At 40.1% G+C, this 12,606-nt stretch overlaps 1 protein-coding gene across 2 annotated transcripts in view; it reads left to right on the forward strand.

The window, feature by feature from the left end:
• LOC149088099 (uncharacterized) overlaps positions 1 to 12,606 on the forward strand; it is a 109,839-nt gene that overhangs the window by 81,344 nt on the left and 15,889 nt on the right. For both annotated transcript variants that reach the window (XM_089244314.1, XM_089244323.1), the window contains exon 2: positions 10,246 to 10,369. In XM_089244314.1, the coding sequence (XP_089100440.1) occupies positions 10,246 to 10,369 (124 nt within the window). The remainder of the gene's footprint in view (positions 1 to 10,245; positions 10,370 to 12,606) is intronic.

Genomic DNA, 12,606 nt, shown 5'->3' on the forward strand with positions numbered 1-12,606 from the left:
AATTGCACAGAAACAAACTTCATGGAAGGTTCACTATACATACACACACATTCCAACATGTACCAATTCGTTAGAAGTTCCGCAGAGGAATATGTACGAGGTGCATGTCTGGCCTAGTAGTAGTAGTAGTAAATTGCCCATGGCGATAGACCGGAGTTGTGCTTGGGTTGAACGAAAGGAAAACAGTCAAGTAGGAGGTGGGGGGGGCTAAGAAAAATCGATTCGGCCTTGGGCCCATGATGCTCTTATAAGACGGACAGCCCTGAGTGTGTCACCAGTAGATATTTTGGGAATAAATTTGAATTGAACAATTGAACTTGGTTTTCGATTCCAAGCTTGTAACTTCCGAACACTGTAACAACACTGCGCTTCGGGGTACGAACTCGAATTCTCGAGATAGAGCCAGGAATATTCTACGAATTTGTTTTTGATTTAATGACATTTAGAAATGTTATGAATCTGTTTCACACACAAATAGTATCTTCATTTTATCTATTGATTGATCATTTTATTATTATGGTTGTTCTGCCACTTTATTTTTGCATGGGGAGTTGATAAAAAGCTGTGAAGATCTAGCACACATTCTTTTTGTGCTAGATCCCAATCTAAGAGCCACACTCAAAGATGTGGGGGGGGGACAACCCCTGAATATCTTATTAATACACCATCCAGCACCTTTATTAAGGCCATTTCTTAGCACATATACTAAAAAAAAACTTAATATAACAACAAGCTGTATTCAAATGAATACTTCAGCTTTCGCTGGATGACGACTTTAATAAATCTTTTGCGTGGGTTGTGGATCTGCAGTTATATTCCACCAATCAGAGAAATCAATCTCTGACGAGTTCGATCAATCACTACCTTTTTTAAAGGTCACGGTCTTTGACGCATCGATCGGAGATGAGAGTCCTTAGTTATTGACTCCATTATTTATTGAAGGCATCCGATCTCATTTAGACGCCTATGGCCGTATTACCAGTGTCTAACGACATTAAAGGCTGAAACACACTACGCTGACGTGACGTGGTACCACACGTTAATGCGCGTGTGGGATAAAATTCCACCAATAAGTCTTCTGTAGGTACGTTCACACTGTGCTGACGTGACGTGAAAATGTGTCGGATTATGAAATCTTATTACGTGTCGCAAAAAAAAATCAAAACTTTCAGATTTTCGTCAGCCGTGTGATGGCATGTGAAGACGCCATATTTGTTTTTCTCGTTCTTTTTGCTTCGTTCGTGTTTTGACCAATTTTGTTTTTTTGTTCATGCTTTCATTAATTTTGTTTTTGTTCGCGTTTCGATGGTGAAAAAAGAACTAATGAAACACGTTCGGTCAAATTATCTGCTGTATGACCTTACCATCGCCATCTATAGTAGAAAGCCTCCGCGCGAAGCTCGTGACATCACCGAAGTTGTCCATTTCACTTTCATTGGATATACTGCAAAAAAAAAGTTAAAGATTTCGCATACGTCGAATTGCTATATTCAATGGCTACAGATGAAATAGACGACTTCAGTGGCTTCAAAGCTTCGCTCGGAGGCTTTCTGCTATAGAATGTGTTGGCTCACCAGAACGCTATCGATCTGCATTTATGCGAATCAGAGCCGCCCTTATTGGTGTGGAACAGGTGCGGTCACACCGGGCTCTGCAGCAATAATTTCTTTCATAAATTCCGGAAATTTTCCACCATATTTCTGAATTTCCACCATATCTGGAATTGTTTTTTTTTTATGATTTCTGAATTTTCCATTAATTCTGGAATTCTGAATCGGTTTCTGTAAATTTTCGTGGGGCACGCTATTATCGCGTTATATAGCGGTTAAAAATACCCCGCTATATTGTGCACAAAAACTCAAAGCCCGACAGCGGCTGGAGGGTTAATGCGAAGTGTACGGTTGTTTTCACTTTGTAACAAGTGTTAGGAAGGTGAAAACAACTAAAGTGAGAAACACAGAGTGGCGCGAATCGAATCTAACAATTTGAATTAGCCACCCTGTCAGACTGTGTATGTCTATACATGCGCTGCATACCTACATCAGTTGAAACTTTCAAGTTGGGAAATTAGTAACACGGTCTAATTTTATTCACAGGCTTTATTGAAATATTCATGGACCCCCCATCTCATAACCTACTCGTAAATTTAGAAAAATTTTTGTTGTCCTCAGACTTCAACTTATCAACAGCAGGTGGAAAATTTTATTCTAACGATTCTAATACCGATTTTTTTTTTACCGTTATGGTGATGGCACCTAATGTATGTCAAGCCCTAATCAGGGTGGTCATAAGAGCATTATGGGCGTCCGGGTAAAGTGATTCTTCTGAGCACCCCCTCCCCCGGCAAGAGATGCCTGTCTACTAATTTACTTGCTTGCTCTTTCGAAAAATTTCCCAGATCTCATTACCGTGAAGTCTTCTCTGCACTTAAAGCCACGGATTGGCTTATGCATTAAGATGGCACTGGCTCATATATATAACTGTATTATGAATTCACAGTTATCCGACATCATCTTTGAAGAAGTAAGGACCAAATATGCAAATTACTAGAACCTTTTGGCATGTACGAGACTTTGAACGTAAAATGCGATGGTTTTCACTCTCAACCTGCATCTACACTGGCCAAAGATCTATAGCAGGCATCTTCAACCCGTTGCTCGCGAGCACCATGGTGCTCTCTGAAGCAACCCACAATGCTCGATGCTAGTGTCCGATTTTGTGCTCGCGAGCACTCGATCAACGTCTCAAGTAAATCGCCCCCCCCCCACCACCTAGTACAAATTGTATTTATGGATTGAAATCATCCTGATTTCATGCATTGTTATGTCAAACTTGCCGCGAGGGTGCTATTCCTTTGATGATGGGGGCAGGCAGTGCTCGCGACTAGAAAAAGGTTGAAGACCTCTGATCTATAGAGTAAACTTTACTGCCTTCTGCTCATCACTGTTCTGAAAGCATGCTATGCACTCATTCTGTCAGGGTTTGCAATTCAAACTGATCAGTACTACCTTGTCCATGTAGTGAATCTGTGTCATGCCCAATTATAAGGCCTACAGTGAAATAGGGTGAAACTATATCTATATATATCCATCAATGTCATGAATTCTGACTTTAAAAATGCATGGAAATATTTCCTACTTGCACGTAAACTAATCTTTAGAACATTTCAGAGCATCCAATGTTTAAGATACGCATTCCTAAAGCAACCATCATTCTCCCGGAGACACATGCATACAGTGTAATCGTTATCATATTCCCCCCTTTTCGGCACCATGACATAAAGGAAAATGGTGATCCTGGTTCTTTTGAGCTATTACCCGGGACAGTTTTATGGCCCGAAACAGAATATAAACCTCCTGATAGTGGTAGTTGTATTCCTCGTAAAAATTAGCATAACTATCGAGGAATAGGGGGGAAGGTCAAAGTTACATTTACCCAAGTCCATTAACGGATATTAAATTTCCAGGTAACTATAAATTCAACGATTTCTTTAAAGAACGGAATTTTTGCGTTTTTGTTTAGAAAGGAATTGGAAATGAGAAAAATGTCCATCAGAAATTTTTTTTTTTGAAGAATTTCACGAAATTGCTTTTCTCGACTGTCCGGAAATATTTCTTACCTGTATATAAACCGTAATGTGAGAATTAGAACATACACGCTCAAGTACGTCCCCAGGAGTCATCTGATGCAGTCTGTAGCCTCAAATCTTATTTTGCGAAAATGACCTAAAAGCGGCACATTTACAGATCACTTAAGTGAAGCGGTGCGGTGACGTGACCGACTCGGGAGCTTGAAACCCGCCTGTGTGATACGTATTTTATGTTTTGTTTACTGAGACCGGCAAATCCTTTTAATTTGAAACCAAGAGTTTTGGTTTGATTTTATATTGTTTTTATGCTGGGGTATTGGTGAGATCAATAGTAGAGAATATGGTTTATGGGCACCCAGTAGGAACCCCTAGCATAGTTTTTAATTTAGGTTGGGGATAAGCTAGAGCCCCCCCCAGGAGAGGAGACATAATGATGACGATGTATGGCATAGTTCTACATGCAACTATTTCGCACCACTGATATAGGGACATTTGATTTTTAAAGAAAACGTCTTGAGCGGGATTGCTCACTCAGCTTCCGATTAACAGATCTTGCCGTATAGCCCAGTGGGCCAGGACACCGCTTAGATTTCACGGTGCAGTTCCAGATCACTTGAGCGGCCCCGCGGCACATTTACAGATCGCTTAAGTGATCCGATAAGACCAGATACATCCCGCCTTACATCTTTTGCAGATTTCAAGCCGTTCGGCAATAAACTGCTCGGAGCCAATTACTTCCGTGTTGTGGAGCTTCATTGCGGGTGACTTAAGTGGGTGTATGAACTATTGTAGGATGAAATGATTCCAGTGAACCCGCGGCACATTTCCAGATCAATGAAATGGCTCGAGACTCGTTTTCATACCAATGTGGCCACATATCCCAAAAGTCTGAACACCCTTGCTTTAGAACACTGAATATATTTAAGACATGAATTTCTCTACAGCAACCATTATTCTCCCGGAAGACATATACATACAGTGTAATCGTTATCATTCCATCCTTTCCTGCAACACGGGATAAAGGAAAATGGTGATCGTCGTCGTCCTTTTGAGCCATTACCCGGGACAATTTTATGGCCCGGGATAGAATAGAAACCTCCTGGAGGTGTGTAGTAGTAGTTGTATTCCTCGTAAAAATTTGCATAACTATCGAGGAAGCTCAGAATACTGAAAGGTCAAAGTTATATCCAAGTCTATTAACGGATATTAACTTTCAAGTAATTATAAATTCAACGATTTCAGAGAGAAAAAACAAAATTTTTTGCGTTTCTATTTCGCAAAGGAATTACTCCGCAGAAATGAAAAATCCACGAGAAATTTTCGTTTTTTTGAAGAATTTTTCACGGAATTGCTTTTCTTCGACTGACCGTGAAATTGAAGAGACGGCCGAAAATTTTGTTTTTTTTTATTGGTGAATTTTTTTTTTACGCCTCACACACACACCCATATTCTCTCTCCGGGGTTTCACATAAATATGAGAAACCTGGGCGAGGAAAAAACGAGAGCTGCAGAAGCAGCAATTGAGGGCAGACGCCAAAGCAACGACTTTGGTGTAAGGTGGTCCACGTGGTCTTCCATCGATCCGTCCCGGAGACCTTTTTCCCAGTCTCGAAAAATTAACGGATCAGCTCCGAGACTTGGAACGCGAATACACGTCACAACCAGGGAAAATCCTCGGAGATAGATAAATATACGGGATTAGATCTTTTTATACTGTGTCTATAGCTATGTTTTCTTAATATGAACGTATAGACTGGTATGCGATGGTATACGATCGGTGGGATTCATAAAAATTATCATAATCTTTGGGAGTGAATCCCCTTTCGAATCAATATTTACGTGATTATTATTACTGATAATGAAGCACGTATACACACAGTTAAACCTCGTTAGCGCGTCACTCGGATAACGCGTCACTCCACGCTCACCAGATCACTTTTTGGAAAAATCCGATTGTTCTATACGGCACTTGTGTTTCTGAACTCCCGATAACGCGTCTCCAAACTCCGCTTACTTCAGTGAAAGAAACCCCTCGCGCTTTCTTCATCTAAATCAGTGATTTCGAACGTAGGCGTTGACCCCCCCCCCCCCCCGTTGACTATGTACGAACGTAGGCGTTGACTATGGGATCAAAATTTCATCTTCAGCTTTTTTAGTGTTTCGCGATTTCAGATGGCAGGGTTAATTAAGGTTTCTTAATTTAAAAATTAACTTAAATTACGATAAACCTACGCGAGACACAGTGGGATATAAATCGAGAAGCTATCCGTACTTAGATAAGGCAACCATAATCCTTTTTTATGGGCAGTGTTTTTTTTATGTATTATTAATTATTATTCGCAAGATTATTTTTGTCGTCCCATTCTGAAAATTTAATCAAATTTCTTTAATTTTTTCAAGAAAATATTTTGTCATTGAGTAGTGCCGTAACTTTCCATTCTTGTGCCTGTTCAAGAATTTGCGTTTAGGCCCCTCTTGCAAGCAGGCCCTCTGCGGGTGCATCTGTTGCATCTACTTAGTTACGGCACTGCCATTGAGTATTATTCATTTTAGGGCATATTTTCGGGCACTTTTAAACGCATATCTTTAAGCCTTCTTCAATGCATATCTTTTAAGTATTCTTAAATGCATGTTTTTAAGAATTTTCAAATGCATGTTTTTAAGAATTTTCAAATGCATGTTTTTAAGAATTTTCAAATGCATATTTTTGGGCACTTTTAAATGCATATTTTTAGGCACTCTTACACATGAACATTTTCAGGGAATTTTTTTGCACTCCTAAGTGCATATATTCTTCATGTTTTACTGCATATTTCTCTTTTTATGCAAATTTTTTCTTTTGTGCATGCTTGTCATTTTTAGGGAAACTATTAATTTTGCATGTTTACTTTTATTAAATTTTGAATTTTTGAATGCAATTTTTTTTATTTCGCGTATACTGTATTTTTCAATATTCGTATATAATGCATATGCTCTTTTCAGGGTATATTGAAGTATTTTTTGTGGCATATTTTTTATTTGGTGCGTATTCCGGTATTTTTGAATGCACTTTTTCACAACTTTTTTTTTCTTTTTTTTTGGCACTTCCGAATGCATAATTTTTTTTTACATTTTTGCGTCTATTTTTCATTTTTCGTAGCATATTTCGGTATTATTAGATGGGTTTATTTTCATTTTCCGCACATATTTTTTATTTCATGGCATATCTCGGCATATTTAAGTAAGATTTATTTTTATTTTTAGTGCATATTTCAGCGTTTTTAAGTGCATATTTTGCCACTTTTTGGCGCATATAATCCGGTTTTTAATCAAGGCCCACACTCCTGTGAATTACGAAAAGGTAATTTTCTATGATCGAATGCGTCAATAGAGGAATGGGGGCAATGCGGGAGTAGCGAGATCATGGCTCCGTTTCGCGGGTCACTCCGCTTAAGGGGGGGGGGAAGTCAGACAAGGAGTGACTCCTTAACCAGCACCTCCTAGAGCTAGAAAGCCTCCGTATGGGTTGCCAAATTCATCTGTAACGTCATTATTTTGGCGTAGAATCTTCCTGGTTGGCTCACAAATACCGCATGGTGATTGGATATGGGGCATAGAAATCGCCAATTCTGAGCCCTATCATTTCTTTTCCGCACAACGAGGATACTGACACGAAGAGGGATTTTTTTTTTCCCTGAATATTCAGAGGGAAATTGGACTACTTGCTGACGTCATGAGCAACTTGCGAAAGCCTTCTATCTGTAGGAGGTGCTGCCTTAACGCGGATTGACTATATTTCATTCTTTATAATCAAAAATCAGTTCAGCGTCACCTCCGTTAACTGAAAAAGGCTTTCACAAGCTATGTGACTTAATAATAACTATAAACCCAGTTTGCTTAATTCGTTTAATATGCCGGCTGGAAACCTTTTAAGACCGTTATAAGCGGGTTGACGTTGCATGGAGTTCTGACTATGCGTAAAATTTTATACAATTATAAGTCCCCCTTTTGCGGACACTGGCGGGACAAAAAGATTCGTCCGTCAAAGAGAGGTGACCATATAAAAGGAGGTTCCTATTAAAAACGTTTAAAACGAAACTTAATTGTTATTTTTCGCCGTAAATGAAGGGGTGACCATTAAAAGAAAATTTCACTGTATTTTATTAATGGATTATAAGATTTACATGTTGATGGATAAGTATTGGAATGACTGAAAATGGGAGAGTTGTGTGTTACGAAAATACGCCTCCGAGAGATTTGATCGCTTCAAAGTCGTGTCTGCACGCAGTCTAATCCAGGGATTTCCAACCTTCTTTTCGGATCCAACCACGGATCCTCTGTGCTAATAAAAAAATTACACGGATTTCTAATATTCGACATCAGAGGCGGGTCACAGTCGGTTGAGACCCCACAGGCGCAGAAGGAAAATATTGGGCCCCTTAAATTAAAAAAAAAATAGTATAAAGTTGGGGTTTTTCGGGGCTCCTCAGAAGTCGCTAGGGGATCGGGATCATACCTAAGCTGTTCCGATTGTTTTCTTTATATTTCAGCTCTCGGACCCGTTAAGATTTCACCAAAAATTTCCCAAGGCTCCTGCCATGGTGCTGCCATCTATTTCATAGAGACAAAACTTACAATGAAATGAATATTTTAATCTTTAGAACAGGGGTGGACAACCTTTTCCCACAAGCCGTGCCACAACCTATGCTGACGAATTTTAACACTCAGGCCATGCGTCCCGTTCTTACGGGACAGGAGCATTCTCTCCTCCGTGAAAAATATTGATCGATTGTCCTTTTATTTTCGTAAAAAAAATATTCAGTTTTGTTGGCAATCTTTTTTGAGTCCTAAATTTCTTTTATTTTTGAGTCATGGATTCAATTATCGCAATGCGGATTGTGCAGCTACGTATGTTGGTAGAAGTTCACCTCATCTACACACCATATTGGGCTAGACCAGGGGTCCTTAAGCTAGGGAGGCTTCGAAGATGGGTCGTTCAAATGCACTTGCAGCCAGGGTCTCTCGAGCTATGTATCACGAACCAAACTTGATTGCCATGGGCTTCGGATGGGTCATTTAAATACACTTGCAGCCAGGAATTTTTGAGCTATTTACCCAAACTTGATTCGCAGGGGCTTCCGAGATGGGTTTTACAATTCCACTTAGAACCAGAGATTCTTGAGCTATGGGTCACGATCCAAATTTGATCGCAGGGGCTTCCTGGATGAGTCGTAAATATCCATTTAGGGTCCTGTTATGAATGCACTTATTGGGTTAGTGGTTCCACTTAATTTCGGAAAACAAACAAAAATGGGTCGCGAAGCTGATTCTGTTGTTGATTTTGGGTCGCGGCTGAGAAAGGTTAAGAACCCCCTAGGCCTGAGGACTCAGGGTGCTTCGCGCGGCACACTTCCCTCCCCAATAAACTTTGTAAGAGCGCTTTGCCCCCCCGCAAGAATTTACGGATATGCAATGTAATTGTTATGCAATGCAATGCAATAATATTATACAATGCATGTTTTCCATGTTGGAAGATCCTAAATCTCGCAATCATGGGGCGTCCAGCAACTCACCATGCCCAAAGATGAAAAACCGAGCATGAAACGAATCGAATAGAAAGTCATCACATAGTTATTATTTTAAGAGTGCTTACCGTGCTTATTATAGGTTTGGGCAGCCTATACAAGACCCATGGCCCCCACATAGGGGGGACTGACAGGGCTCTAGCCATGGGGCCAGGAACGGTTATCATTTTTTTTACTTTTTCACGCTATAAGTTAACTACAGAAGGGGCCCGTTAAAAGTCTGACCGAGGGGCCTGCAAAAGATCCCAGCCTAGGGCCCCGCTACAGGATGTGGGGGTCATGACAAGACCATCGTTCATAAGAAAAAGGATTCTTCTAAAGTCGGGGAGAATTTCTTTGATTGAAAAAGGATATATATATATATATATATAGAATTTCTTTGATTTTTTTTTTTTTGGAATTTCTTTGAAGAGAGGCGCCCAGAGGCGCATTTGCGGTTTTTCCGACTGCGGGCTACACGGATTTCGCCGCTCTTCTCCGTTCTAATCTAATTAGTTCCTCTTCATGATTACCTTTTCCTCGAATTCGCCGCCCTGTGCTATAATCCGCTTGGCCTCCATTATTTTGCTGGTCCACATTATTTTGGTCACTCACATGCTTGCACACGTTCTAGGTCCCTCTTTTGATTGCTCTGACAGTTCCTTGCTGGGTCGCTCTTTTAATCATTTTACACCTTTTCACATGCTCTAGGTTCCCTCTTTTGGACATTCACATGCTTACATGCTCTCTAGGTTACTCACTGACACTGTCCTTCGTTTGCAGGTCATTCTTTTGGTCATGATGTGTAAGGTCTGTCACTCGCTGTGACAGGACAAAGGAGCTCTGCGATAAAAATCGATTCCGAAAAGGGGTCCGTATGTTGAAAACGATTGGGAACCGCTGGCTCGGGGGGGGGGGGGGTCTTCGAATCCTCTGCAGGAGACATTGGCAGTCCTGGGCTTATTGAAAAAAGTCAATTTTATTGACAATGTATAGTCCGCAATACGTTCTTGATTTTCGGTAGTTCTCAATGTATTTCTCGAATTTCATAAATACTTTTCCTAGTTAATATATACGATGCATTAACTTTTTTCTTTTCTTTTCTTGTTGCAGTTATTCTGGGGACAGTAATGCGTCGAGTGAAGTGGTCCTCTGTGACGATTCTGGGTTCTACGTCAGCATGACGACAGAAGACCTCCTACAACCCGGGCACGTCGTCAAGGAACGCTGGAAAGTCGTGAGTTCCCTTCAATTGAAAGTATAATAGGGGTGCTCACTGCACAACCTTTCCGGTCGGTTGGCCTGCGATACTGCTAAGCTTGCTCGCGAACCAGGCAGATTCTTTAGCTAAAAGTGAATTTTACAATTTTTTTGGCTAAAATTGGCACCTTAACTTGTGTTTTTAAAATTTTTATTGCTATAATTGGAAATTTTATTTTCCTTTGACAATTTTTTTTTTTGGCTGAAATCGTCGAATTCTCATTTCCCTACTAAACATTTTTTGACTGAAATTCGGAACCTTTACCTGCCTTTTAGAATTTTTTGGCTGTAATTGGCAACTTTACCTGCTTTCGCCTTTTTTTCCGATAAATGCCGAATATTCCGTATGTATCCCGATTACTCGTATATTTATGAAAGAAGCATCGGCATCTATCGGAATGTATGTGTATTGATTCTTTACTACCACCAAACCAGAACATGGATAAAAAGAAAAATACTTTACTACCGGAACACCTTTTTCTTGCCGGGTGGAGCCTCTTGGCGGGTTGCATTCGATCCCACGGGCCGGAGGCTGGATACCTCTGGAATAGACGATCAGAAATTTAACATAATTTTGAATATTATTGTAGAAAAATTAGAAAATTGAAAAAAAAAAAATCCTTGAAATACTCTTTTAACAGGGGCGGCTCCTGAAATGTACGTGAAAATCCCTAGAAAATGTTGTCATTTATTTAATTCTTCAAATCGTGGGGTGCCCCGGAACAAAATACGACCTCTAAGAGGGTTTCATTAGGCCCGCGAAAAGTGTTCCGGTGGGAAGGCCTCAATAAACGCAACACGATAAATACCTGGGATGACCATATTTCCTTCATACAGTATATGAAGCGTCCAATGAGCTTGCCCGTTAGTTTACGCGGTTCTTTCCCCTCATTTTCAGCGATTTTCAAATTCTAATATCTCGGCGAATTACTGCCTTTGAAAACATGGAATTATTTTTTTGTTGGGGAAAAAAATCATGACGTTCAGTGTAAATGCCATACTTGCTCTTGCCCATTCGAGAATAAGGCCCTCCCCGTATTATATTAATTAAAATGCAAAACGATTTTGACGTGATCCCCCCTCCCCCCCACAGAATTTTTTATGGTGACTCGCCACTGCACTGATGATGATTATGTCAATTTATATATGTATATATACACACATTACATTACACCAGTCGACTTCACCTTTGACGCTGAAAGGGTCGTATCTCCGCCCATGACGTACTGGCTGGTTGCAGGAGTAATTTCAGCACTTGCCTCTATCATTCGCATTCAGCAGGGCTCTCTAGTAGTGACTATCCGAATTGATATTCCCCCCCCCCCGATGTTTTCTTCATTAAAACGGAGCTAGATAGCACAGAACAACGGAGCTTCAACTGTCTATCAAGCATCAGAAATCGACTACATGGTCAAGACAATTTCATAGAACAGCGTCATCTATCGCACAAAACTCTGTCTAGCAACGAAACATTCCCGCGTAAAATTAGCTGGTTTTTCTCTGATCGTAGATTGGTACCCGTCCCGATTAGGGCTCCCCCGAATTCTCAGGCTGACTCATTCGTCATCTTTGAGTGAACTGTGATGTAAGTCTATCGCTACAGCCAATTGCTCTTTCCCCCTGTCTTGCTTATTTTTAGCGATTAGACGTCACTTTCTTAGCGACAAAACCAGTTTTTTGTTCGAAGACGACAAGTCCGCCCTTCCTTCCTAGGCACCTTACTCCCGATAACCGACCAATTTTAATGAATGGATTCCCATATTGTAGCGGCATCTATCGCTGAGGAATGGAAACTTTTGTGGTTTATTATAACACAGTATATAGTATTGTATTATAATTATAACGTTCACACATTATTTTAGTTGCGAAAAGAAAATAATGTAAGAAACGATATAGTAATTTATAAAGTAAATAAAAATGGCATGAAATTTTTTAAGATAGAAAAAAAAAAGATAATTCCGTTGTAAATCAAAATTATATAAAGTTATTTTGTTTTATTATTTAAAATTTAAAAATTAATTGGTTCATAGGCCTTACTGAGCCCGTTCGTAACCCCACAATCAGCCAAGAGCTGGGCATGGGGGGTAACAATTTGATTCTGTATGTGTCAATAATTAAGATGTGAGAGGGTTGACTCGAACGCTCGCTGTTGTTATTCACGGAGAAGTCACTAAACCCTCAATAAAATGTGGCATCTTTTCCAACGAAGTAGGC

This window comes from Pholcus phalangioides, unplaced genomic scaffold (assembly GCF_987345545.1).
Source record: "Pholcus phalangioides strain wild (caught in Gottingen) unplaced genomic scaffold, Ppha-v1.0 ptg000003l_1, whole genome shotgun sequence".
Classification (NCBI taxonomy): Eukaryota; Metazoa; Arthropoda; class Arachnida; order Araneae; family Pholcidae; genus Pholcus; species Pholcus phalangioides.